Source organism: Saccopteryx leptura, chromosome 6 (assembly GCF_036850995.1).
Source record: "Saccopteryx leptura isolate mSacLep1 chromosome 6, mSacLep1_pri_phased_curated, whole genome shotgun sequence".
NCBI lineage: Eukaryota > Metazoa > Chordata > Mammalia > Chiroptera > Emballonuridae > Saccopteryx > Saccopteryx leptura.
The window spans coordinates 32,132,256-32,144,625 of record NC_089508.1 but is presented as its reverse complement, the minus strand read 5'-3'; the positions used below and the strand labels follow the sequence as shown (position 1 = coordinate 32,144,625).

At 41.4% G+C, this 12,370-nt stretch overlaps 1 protein-coding gene across 2 annotated transcripts in view; it reads right to left on the bottom strand.

Annotated features, from left to right (window-relative positions):
• The window catches only part of DCAF5 (DDB1 and CUL4 associated factor 5), a 139,769-nt gene that overhangs the window by 106,503 nt on the left and 20,896 nt on the right, over positions 1–12,370 (bottom strand). For both annotated transcript variants that reach the window (XM_066387980.1, XM_066387981.1), the window contains exon 2: positions 1,043–1,186. In XM_066387980.1, coding sequence (XP_066244077.1) covers positions 1,043–1,186 — 144 coding nt within the window. The remainder of the gene's footprint in view (positions 1–1,042; positions 1,187–12,370) is intronic.

Here is a 12,370-nt window from a genome sequence, read left to right as displayed (position 1 = left end):
AGGGGAGAGGAAAGGGGAGGAGGGAGGGAGGGAGGGAAGGAAGGAAGGAAGGAAGGAAGGAAGGAAGGAAGGAAGGAAGGAAGGAAAGAAGGAGGGAGGGAGGGAGGGAGGGAGGGAGGGAGGGAGGGAGGGAGGGAGGGAAAGAAGGAGGGAGGGAGGGAAAGAAGGAGGGAGGGAGGGAGGGAAGGAAGGAAGGAAGGAAGAAGGAAGGAAGGAAGGAAGGAAGAAGGAAGGAAGGAAGGAAGGAAGGAAGGAAGGAAGGAAGGAAGGAAGGAAGGAAGGAAGGGAGGGAGGAAGGAAGGAATGAAGGAAGGAAGGAAGGAAGGAAGGAGGGAGGAAGGGAGGGAAGGAGGGAAGGAAGGAGGGAGGGAAGAAAGGAAGGAGGGAAGGAAGGAAGGAAGGAAGGAAGGAAGGAAGGAAGGAAGGAAGGAAGGAAGGAAGGAGGAAGGGAGGGAAGAAGGGAAGGAAGAAGGAGGGAGGGAGGGAGGGAGGGAGGGAAGGAAGGAGGGAGGGAGGGAGGGAGGGAAGGAAGGAGGGAGGGAGGGAGGGAGGGAGGGAGGGAGGGAGGGAAGGAAGGAAGGAAGGAAGGAAGGAAGGAAGGAAGGAAGGAAGGAAGGAGGGAGGGAAGGAGGGAAGGAAGGAGGGAGGGAAGAAAGGAAGGAGGGAAGGAAGGAAGGAAGGAAGGAAGGAAGGAAGGAAGGAAGGAAGGAAGGAAGGAAGGAGGAAGGAAGGGAAGAAGGGAAGGAAGAAGGAGGGAAGGAGGGAGGGAGGGAGGGAGGGAGGGAGGGAAGGAAGGAAGGAAGGAAGGAAGGAAGGAAGGAAGGAAGGAAGGAAGGAAGGAAGGGGGAAGGTAGAGAAGGATGGATGGATTACTCTAATATATGTGTCTAAATTGCTATAATGCAGAGAGGACAAGCTATGGAAAACCAGAAATTCCACAGAACAATGAAATAAAGAAAAACAAGGAGTTATTGTAGCACTCCCTTATGTAAAATACCAACCACAGTGAATTTCCCAATGTGGAAATTTCCCTTCTTCTCACCTCCAGAGAATACTTTGGTGTTCCCACTGTTGAAAGCCAGGCAAAAAATGTTGGAATGATGCTCTCCTTTCAGCTGTATGGGCTTGACTCTGGAGTGGATAGCTTGTTCCATGTGCCATAGTAGAACCCGGCGATCATCTCCTCCTTAAGAGAGGAGTAAAAAGCTAGGGTTAATACTGTTGATATTTCAAGGCTGACACTTAGTTTTGCCAGCCTTGAATCCCATCCTTTCTAAAACTGCACCTCCCCAACTCCATGAGATTCTGATGGGGCACATAAATCTAAGACTCTACCCCCTTAACCACCTATAGACATATGACCCCTAAACCACTCACTTTCCCACAGGAATTCAATCTTTTTTTTAAAGATTTTATGGGGGGGGGGGGCAAGAAGTCTCAAATCAACTCATAGTTGCTTCACTTTAGGTATTCATTGCTTGCTTGTTGTTTGTCGCATGTGCCTTGGTCAGGCAAGCCCAGGGTTTCAAACCAGCAACCTCAGTGTTCTAGGTCGGCGCACTATCCACTGCCCCACCAGAGGCCAGGCAACCCAGGAATTAAATCTTGAATGTACAGAAATGGAAAGGGATAAGCACTGATCCTGAAACCCTCAAAGCCACTCTGTTCCTGACTTTCCAGATCTAGTTGTTTAAATATTTCTTCACTTACTACCTAAAATCCTTCCACTAATGTCTTTGGGGGGGGGGGGGCAGTAGAGTGGGTCTAATAGAACCTAAGTTGGTTGCTAGTACTTGCAACAAAAGAACTTAAATACAGTGTGTCCGTAAAGTCGTGGTGCACTTTTAACCAGTCACAGGAAAGCAACAAAAGACAACAGAAATGTAAGATCTGCACCAAATAAAAGAAAAACCCTCCCAGTTTCTGTAGGATGATGTGGCAGCATGTGCGCAAGAGCAGATGATGCTGTAACACCATGTATACAGTGGAGCAGCCCACGGCCATGCCAGTCGAGATGTGGACGGTACAGAGGAAAGTTCAGTGTGTTCTGTGGCTCGCTAAATTCGAATCCGTGACTAAGGTGCAACATGAATATTGGTGCGTTTATAAGGAAGCGCCACCACATAGGAATAGCATTACTTGGTGGGATAAGCAGTTAAAGGAAACTGGCAGTTTGGTAGAGAAACGCCGTTCTGGTAGGCCATCAGTCAGTGACGAGTCTGTAGAGGCTATACGGGATAGCTACCTAAGGAGCCCTAAAAAATCTGTGCGTGAGCCCACATGGAACTGCACTGAATAGGTATGAAACTGGGAGAGTTTTCCTTTTATTTGGTGCAGATTTCACATTTCTATCGTCTTTTGTTGCTTTCCTGTGACCAGTCAAAAGTGCACCATGACTTTACGGACATACTGTATTTGTAGCATACTAGTTTTCGAAATACTCTCCTTGATGTGATGTCATTGACTATGGGACACCATACAAATGACAACTAAGGACCTGCCCGTCTGTTATAATAGCAGAATCTAGACAGAACCTAGGTCTCGTGAAGCTTAATCCAGCTCCTTCCTCTGCATAACTCCCAATAGTCTGAATTTAAATAAGCGATATTTCACCATATGCTAGCTCCTAGAAAATAAAAATATATATGTTCCATGTGTTCTTTATATTTGCAGACACATTAAAAATATCTGAAAGGATGAACAACAGAATGTTAACAGTGATTACTACTTCCAGGGAAGAAGATTAAAAGATAGGTAGAAGACAGATTGGAGGGGTTTTACTTTTACTTTATATATTTGGCACTGTTTGACTTTTCATAACAAGCCTATATTATATTCCTAATAAAATTTTAAGTTACAACAGAAGCAAACACAGGCAGCAAACCGTAGTAAGCTCTACACCTCTGTCTCCCCAACTCCATTCAATACAGTAGACACAAATTATAGCATAACCACACCACACAGAGGCATATCATATAGCCATTAAATCAATAGTAGATCTCTAAGATCTATCTTAGAAAGATGTCCAAAGGTCTTTGTTAAGGGGGGAAATGAGTAAAACAGTATGCATATCAACATCCGCTCATGAAAAACAAAATTTTTAAAAAGCCCCATAACAGCCTGACCAGTGGTGGCGCAGTGGATAAAACATCGACCTGGAATGCTGAGGCCACTGTTTGAAACCCTGGGCTTGCCCAGTCAAGGAACATACACGAAGCAACTACATAGGCCCTGGCCGGTTGGCTCAGCGGTAGAGCGTCGGCCTGGTGTGCGGGGCACCCAGGTTCGATTCCCGGCCAGGGCACATAGGAGAAGCGCCCATTTGCTTCTCCACCCCTCCACTCCTTCCTCCCTGTCTCTCTCTTCCCCTCCCGCAGCCAAGGCTCCACTGGAGCAGAGATGGCCCGGGCGCTGGGGATGGCTCCTTGGCCTCTGCCCCAGGCGCAAGAGTGGCTCTGGTCACAGCAGAGCAAGCCCCGGAGGGGCAGAGCATCACCCCCTGCTGGGCAGAGCTTCGCCCCTGGTGGGGGATCCCAGTCGGGCGCATGCGGGAGTCTGTCTGACTGTCTCTCCCGGTTTCCAGCTTCAAAAAAAAAAAGCAACTATATACTATGAGTTGATGCTTCCTGCTCCTTCCCCCCATCTCTCTCTCTCTCTCTTTTCTCTGCTCTGCTTGTCTCTCTTTAAAAAAAAAAAAAAAAAAAAGCCCCATGACAGCAGGAAGCTTGTTAATTTTGTTTGCTGCAGAGTCTCTAGCACCTAAACGAGTGCCCCAAAATTTAGACACTGAATGAATATCTAGATACTATAAGAAAAGTTGTTCATAATGGACACCACCTCTAGGCTAGGGTTTTTGAAGACTATTTTTAAAAATGTGTAACATGCCTGATCAGGCAGTGGCACAGTGGATAGAGCATCAGACTGGGATGCGGAGGAGCCAGGCTTGAGACTCTGAGGTCGCCAGCTTGAGCACGGGATCATCTGGTTTGAGCAAAGCTCACCAGCTTGGACCCAAGGTTCCTGGCTTGAGCAAGGGATCACTCGGTCTGCTGCAGCTCCATGCTCAAGGCACATATGAAAAAGCAATCAATGAACAACTAAGGTGTCGCAACAAAAAACTGATGATTGATCCTTCTCATCTCTCTCCCTTCCTGTCTGTCTGTCCCTATCTATCCCTCTCTCTGACTCTGTCTCTGTAAAAAAAAAAATGTGTAACATATAACATAAACATTTTAACCATGTTTAAGTGTACAATTCAGTAGCAATACGTCGAGTTGCACTGTGGTGCAACCATCACCACTGTCCATCTCCAGAACCTTTACATCATCCTAAACTGTACCCAGTAACTTCCACTTGCCCCCAGTAACCACCATTCTACCTTCTGCCTTGAAGAATTTGACTGCCCAGGTATCTCATGGAAGTGGAATCAAGTATTGTCCTTTTGTGTCTGGCTTATTCTCCTAGCATATCTTCAGGGTCCATCCATATTGTAGCATGTATCAGAATTTCATTCCTCTTTAAGGCTGAATATTATTCTATTATATATACTGCTCACAAAAATTAGGGGATATTTCAAAATGAATATGAACGATATATCCCCTAATTCTTGTGAAAAGTATATATGAACATATACACATTGCATACACACACACACACACACACAATTTTGTTTAGTCATTCATCAGTGGACATTTTGGCTATTGTGAATAATGTTTCTAGGAACACTGGTAAACAAATACCTGTTCAAGTCCCTGCTTTCAATTCTTTTGGGTATATATTGTTGAGAAAGTTTTAAGTTTTCATTTATACCTTCCCATACTATTTGACTTTTTGTTATATATTTCCTTTAATAATTAAAAGAAATACCACTAAAATATAGTGATAAAATCATATTCATTGTTCCTTCCCAAGAAAAATGTTGCCTTTGCTCCTTGAGTTGCTTCCTTCCTCCCTCCCTTCATTTCTTGAATTTCTTCTTCCTTCCATTGTTGGTCAAAATCAGGTTCTGTTTCCTTCTTGAAAGTACTTCATTCTTACTAGATGCTCCCTTAATTGTGTCCAGAGTTCTGCGTTTATGATTTGCCTATTTCAACTATGAGTTCTCTGGCCTGGGGTAAGATTACCTAAATTCTTTATCTCTTACAAGTTAAGGTCATGAAAATACAGGTTTCTGTTTTTGTTGTTTTATTTTAAGGAAGAATTAACACAAAGGAGGTTTTTACCCTCTTAAACATTTAGACAGCCCGTGGCCACTTTAGTTCTCCAGTCTCTTAAGGTTTTTCTCCAACACTGAGGCCACAGGTCAGGGACCTATCACTGCTTCTGGTACTGTGTACCTTACACTAATTAGAGAAATATTTCTTTGTGCCCAAGTCTCTGTCAAAAGTGGAAAATTAAAAGATAGAGGACCACATATTTCTTCTACTTACTCATGCTTCTAATCTAATCTCTCCAAACCTGAGTTTCATCAAATATAAAATGGGGATCATAATAGCTCTACTCTCATGGGTTTTATAGATTATAAAGCCAAGTACCAGAGTTAAGTAAGTTGCCAAGTTCACATAGTAAGTAAATCAGTTAAGCTAAGATTCAAAAGCAAGCAGTAAGCCTCCATATTTCCCGCTTTTAACCACTACTCGAGCACAAAAAATGAACCATAACTGACAAAGCATATTTGTCTGACAGATAACTGCCTTAGTAGCACTCAAAAATGTGTAGGTAAGAATAAACGAGGGACTACAGCAATAAAAACAAAAGCTGACTTAACTGGAGTAATCTGAGGGACCAGGAGTAGAAAATGTTTATATTTAAAGAGTACTCTTTCCCAATGAATTTGTGAGTTATAAGCAAAAACTGTGCAGGCCTTCACACCATACGGTAACAAAAATAATTATTTAACATTCTTCTTATTTTATAGCCCAGAAAAGCTGAGGCACAGAAAGAAAGAATTTGCTTTGGGTTTCCTCCTCAGAAAGTCAGCCAAGCACAGGACAGAACTGAGACAGTACGCTGAATCAAATCCTCAGCCCCACAAAAGTGTTTGAAGAGCAAAACCCTGAAACATTTTAACACCCATCAACAGAAGTCTGGTTAAAATTACTGTTCAGTGAAACAAGCCAAATACAAAAGGACAAATTTGTATGATTCCACTTACACGAGGTACCTAGAGCAGTCAAATTCATAGTGACATAAAGTAGAACGGTGGCCTGGGGTGAGGGGCAATGGAGAGTTGTTTAACAGGTACAGATTTTCAGTTTTGCAATATAAAAAAATTCTGGAGACGGATGGTGGTGATGGTTGCACATGAATTATTTAATACCATTTAAGAGTACACTTTAAAATGGTGAAAATGGGCCTGACCTGTGGTGGCACAATAGATTAAGTGTTGACCTGGAATGCTGGGGCCACCAGATGGAAACCATAGGTGTGCTCAATCAAGGCATAAATGAAAGGTGACTACAGGGAGCTGATGCTTCCTGCTCCTCCCCCACTTTATCTCTTTCTAAAATCAATAAATAAAATCTTTTTTTAAAATAGTTAAAATGGTAAATCTTGTGTTATGCAAATTTCACCACAATAAAAAATGCAAAAAAAGCATATTGTTCATATATGTACTATGTTTTATGCAGGCCCCCTCCTTCTACAAAAATCCATGAGGCAGCTCTGTCTGTACTGACATGAAATAATCATTAAGATATAAAGTGTTAGTGAAGGCCCTGGCCAGCTAGCTCAGTGATAGAGCATTGGCTGGGCGTGAGGAACTCCCAGGTTCGATTCCCGGCCAGGGCACACAGGAGAAGTGCCCATCTGCTTCCCCACCCTTCCCCCTCTCCTTTCTCTTTACTTCTCGCTTTTCCTCCCTCAAACAAGGCTCCATTGGAGCAAAGTTGGCTTGGGCGCTGAGGATGGCTCCATGGCCTCCGCTTCAGGCACTGAAATGGCTCTGGTTCTAATGAAGCAATGGCTCAGATGGGTAGAGCATCAGCCACTAGTGGGCATGCTGGGTGGATCCCAGTAGGGTGCATGCAGAAATCTGTCTCTGTGCCTCCCCGCTTCTCATTTCAGAAAAATACAATAATAATAATAATAATAATAATAATAATAAAATAAAGTGTCAGTGACTGTATTAACTATTAGAAACATTATTTTCTTTTTTAAAAAATGGCAGAACGGATTTAGAGCCAAGGTATTGGGTTTCATCTTAGATAGGCAGCAAAGGATACAGGAAGGGGAGGCTCTGGAATAAGAGTATCTGGATTTGTATCCTAGTTTCACCATGCATGTATCCTTGGGTGAGTTATTCTATTTCTTTAACCTCAATTTTATGTCTGTAAAATGAAGAAGATACCAACTATCTCCAAGAGTTGTTGTGTGAACTGAGATAATATATATAAAAGCACTTAGCCTAGTATGCATATATTAGGTATATACCCCCCTCAAAAACATCCTAGTTTCTCTTTAAATACCATCCATGACTTCATCCTAATCTTTTTCTCTAAATTTATTAATTCCAGAGAGAAGAATGAAGAGAAAGAGAAGCATTCATTTGTTGTCCCACTTAGTTGTACATTCACTTGTTGCTTCCTATTGTGCACTTACTGGGGGTCGAACCCGCAACCTTGGCATTTCAATGCTCTAACTGACAGAGCTAACTGGCCAGGACCTGTCCTAATCTTACAAACTTTTGTTTTAGGTAGTGTGAGAATTAAATAGCATGACATAATTTAAATTTTGATAAAACAAAAAATATACACAAATTTATGCAAGGAAAAAGAGATGCAAAATGATTAACAGAGGTTACCTCTTGGGGTTAGCAATTTTTCTTAATACCTTTTAATATTGCTACAGTCTTGTTTCCTTTTAACCTGCTATGACTAAAGAAGATCATTCAGCCTTGCTTTCTTCTCAGCCTATTTATTTCTTCTTCCCAGTATCTGTACTCGTCCCTCTGTGAAGCCAATCTCCTTTTGTGTTGACCCCTCCTCTCCTGAGCCTGTGAGAAGCATCAGGATATATAGACAGAGCCGGTGTGCTACAGCCCAGCTACATCAGTAAATGAGAAATAAATCTGTTTTGTTATTTTTTCAAAAGTAAAAATAATTAACATCTGTATAGAAGTTTGTTCATATACATCTTTGCTTGTGAGGTAAGGATTATATAGACCCTTTTTCCAGGTGAGGATCAGAAAGACACAATTACTTCCCAATATTCCAAGGAGTTAGGCCTGAGAGTAAAACTGAGTTGTATTCCTTCTACCAAAGTGCAGAGGCCAGAACACTACTTACAATTCCAAGTGAGGCTGTTGCACGGCTTTCTACACAAAGGACGAAAAGCACTTTTCATTTTGTCTCAACATTTCATTCTTTAAAAAAAAATTATTTACTGATTTTTTGAGAGAAAAAGGCAGAGATGGAAAGGAGTGGGGGAAGCATTGCCATGTAGTTGCTTCTCGTATGTGCCCTGACCACACAACCAAGGTTTTGAAACGGTGACCTCAGTGTTCCAGGGTGACAATCTATCCACTGCGCCACCACAGGTCAGGCTCCACTTTTCATTCTTGCAGATGCCTGGCATTTTGTTGTTGTTTTAGCCATCTTTAAGTGTAGAGTGTTATGGCAGTGAAATAAATTAACAGTTTTGCATTGTTGTACAACTACCACCACCCTTCAGCTCCAGAACTTTTTCATCTTCCCAAACTGAAATTCTGTGGTCACTAAATAATACCTCTCTACTCCCATCTCCTCCCTATCTTGGCAGCCATCGTTCTACTTATAGAGACATCATTTCTGGCTCTATGAGTTTGACTACTTGAAGCTGTTTCACCTGAATAGATTGATATACTATTTATCCTTTTATAACTGGCTCATTTCATTGAGTATCATGTCTTCAAAGTTCATCCATGTTGCAGCATGTGCCAGAAATTCATCCCTTTCTGAGGCCAAAATAGTATTCTATTACATATATATACCACATTTGGTTTATCCATTCATCTGCTGATGGATATTATGTTGCTTCCACGTTTTGGCTATTGTGAATAATGCTATTATGAATGTGAGGATACAAAGATCTGTTCAAGTTCCTGTTTTTAATTCCTTATTTACCCAGAAGTGAAATTCTTGGATCATATGGTAATCTATGTCTAATTTTCTGAGGAACTGCCACATTGTTTTCCACAGTGGCTTTACCATTTTACATTCCCACCAGTGATGTACAAGAATTCTAGTTTCTCCACATCCTCACCAGCACTCGTTATTTCCTGGGCTTTTTTGATTATAGCTATCCTAATAAATGTGAAATGTTTGCTGGACTTTTTATTCTTTAAATAATAGCCTAAAATGACTCTCAAGTCCACACTAAATATCTTGGAGCACATCACTCAACAAGCAGTCTGATATTTTTCTTTCTGTAGTATTTTAGACTACCAACTCTGAAATTCAGTTACCACTTTTCTGCTCATTCCTTTCACCCTGACAAAAAGAGTTGCCTGCAATTTATTTCATTAATTTGGCATTTCACTATCAAAAGGAACTAATGTCACACATAAATTTGGGATATATGTATGCATTCTCTCCTCAAATCACTTACAAAAATATTAAGGTCACTAATGTCTATTTGCCCACACCTGCCACTTCTGCAATTAGACCAATTTTAGAGGTGGATATAGCATGAGGCAGCACATCACAGCATTCAAAACCACAGAGTAGGATACAAATATTTAGGTTCAACTTCCCATGTTCCTACCACCTACTAGCTGTGTATCTTTAGGCAGGTTACTTATCCTCTTTAAATTGTATCCTCTCAGCTTTAAAACTGAGAAAATAACTGTACCTACTTTATAGTATTATGTTCAGATTAATGAGACAGATCTGTGTGAAGGGCTTGGCCCACTGCCTGATACATAGTAGAGCTAGATAAATGTTAGCTAATTATTATGTTATTTGGACTCCAACAACAGCTACATCAGCTAAATTTACTCTTGACCAGGGACTATCCAGTGAGCTCTACTAATCCTTTTAACAACCCTGTGAAGCAAGTATTATTATCCTTACTACCCAGATGAAACTACAGAAAAGTCAAATAACCTGAAGGTACACAGTGACCAGGACTGCAAATTGGGATCTGCATCCAGGCTTCCTTACCATGATACAATCCAGCTTCTCAAATACACAGGGGGCGGGCAGCTAAGCACAAGTGAAAGCTGCCTGATTAAATGGCATACTGGAGAATACACAGCCCTTTTTAAAGGACAAACCAGTACTCAATTCCAGCCAGTTACTGCCAGGTCTTTCAATTTTTCAGGAGAAGACAGCAACCTGATTTTTCAAGCTGAATGTAGGCCTCAGTAAAGGCTGGATTTGGCCCACTGATAAGTTAAGGTTCGGTGATTTGCCCATGGTCACAAACTGTGATCCAATGGCACTCCCTAAATCAGGGAAGTGTAGGCACATATGGAGGGATAAAGAGAGGTGGTGTCATATGGATTTTACTCTTCTTTACAGAAGTAGCTGCAGGAGGGAGAACATCTACAGACATTAACTTCTAACGACACCTTTCCCTTATCTAGTACTGGGGGTCCTCGGGTTACAACACAGTTCCATTCCTACGACAATGACGTAACTTGAATTTTGGTGTAAGTCGAACCACACCCTAACCTATCCTAACAGTGTTGTAAAATCATAATCTAGAACATAAAAACACAACTAAGACAAAAAAAAAAGGAAAAGAACATAAATATACTGTACTGTACATTGTACTGTAGTAACAGAAAAAAATGACAAAAAAAATGAGTGTAAAAAAAGTACAATGCTAACAGCGTAAGCCGAAACACTCTTGTCTCAATTTTTTAAAGTTTTTATGGGAGTGAGTGTGGTAAACTCAAAATGTCGTATATTGAGACTGATGTAAACCGAGGACCCCTGTACTCTTGTTCTAAAAGCCGAGAGACCACTCATATACCATTTCTCCATATTGCCAAGTAAGTAAATAGGGCAGAAACATTACCCCCATTTTAAAGATGTGAAAAGTGAGGCACTGGCTTGCTTCAATGATGGAAGTCTTGATTCCTAGCCTGAAGCACTTTACATTAAATAGGAAGCAAGAATTATAGCAACAGCAACACTCTCACTAGACAGCTAAAACCTCATGAAATAAAATTATTTTTCTAAAATCAGGGAGGAGTGGCAGTGGAATTGAACAGAGCTAAGGTTTTTAAATCCTATGCCAGCATACCAATCCCTAGATAATGTCTCTAATTTCTGCAAGTAAAGAAATCCAAAAATAACTTACACCAGAATCACAGAATAGAGTTTGAAGGCCAAGGGATCATCTTGAACACCCATTTGTCACTGAAAAAACTGAGGCATATGACGTAAACTCACCAATTCAAGACCATACCACCAGTTAGAAGCAGAGTGACATTCAAATCTAAAATGTCTGACTCCAAAGGCCCTGCTTTTCCTAAAGTGTGGTAAGCAGAGACCAATGGATGATTTCAGACAGTAGAGCAACAATTTTAACAATTATGTATTTTAATGTGTATTGGGGGAAAAAAACTAGTACATAACGCTCATGATTGGGGGGGGGGGCGTTAGATGAAAAAGGTTAAGAGGTATAAATTTCCAGGTATGAAATAAATTAGCCATGGAAATGTAGTATACAGCTCAGAGAATAGAGTAATATTTCAAGCCTGACCAGGTGGTGGTACAGTGAGTGGATAGAGTGTCGAGCTGGGATGCTGAAGACCTAGGTTGAAAATCCCGAGGTCACCAGCTTGAGCACGGGTTCACCAGCTTAAGTACGGGCTCACTGGCCTGAGCATGGGATCACAGACATGACCCCATGGTTGCTGGCTTAAGGCCAGAGGTCGCTGGCTTGAGCAAGGGGTCACTGGCTCTGCTGGAGCCCCCAGGTCAAGCCACGTATGAGGAAGCAATCAATGAACAACTAAGGTGCAGGTGCCTCAACTATGAATTGGTGCTTCTCATCTCATTCCCTTCCTATCTGTCAGTCCCTGTCTGTATGTCTGTCTGTCTGTCTCTCTCTCAAAATAATAATTTGATAACTTTGCATGGTGAAAGATGGTTACCAGACTTTGTGTAGCGATTGCATCATAAAGTATATAAATGTCCAATCGCTATGTTGTACACCTGAAACTAATATAATGTATGCCAACTATTCTTTAATAAGACAATTTAAAACCACAATTTCATAGACATTATAGATTTTTCTTTCAAGCATTGTTTTAAAAGGAGTCAACCAAACAAATTGAAGTAATACCACAGGTAATATCCTTACCTTAAATATGACAAAAAGGTAGGGCTCAGACTTCTGAAATTTAGAATAGTTTACGAGGCACCTTTACTACCTACCT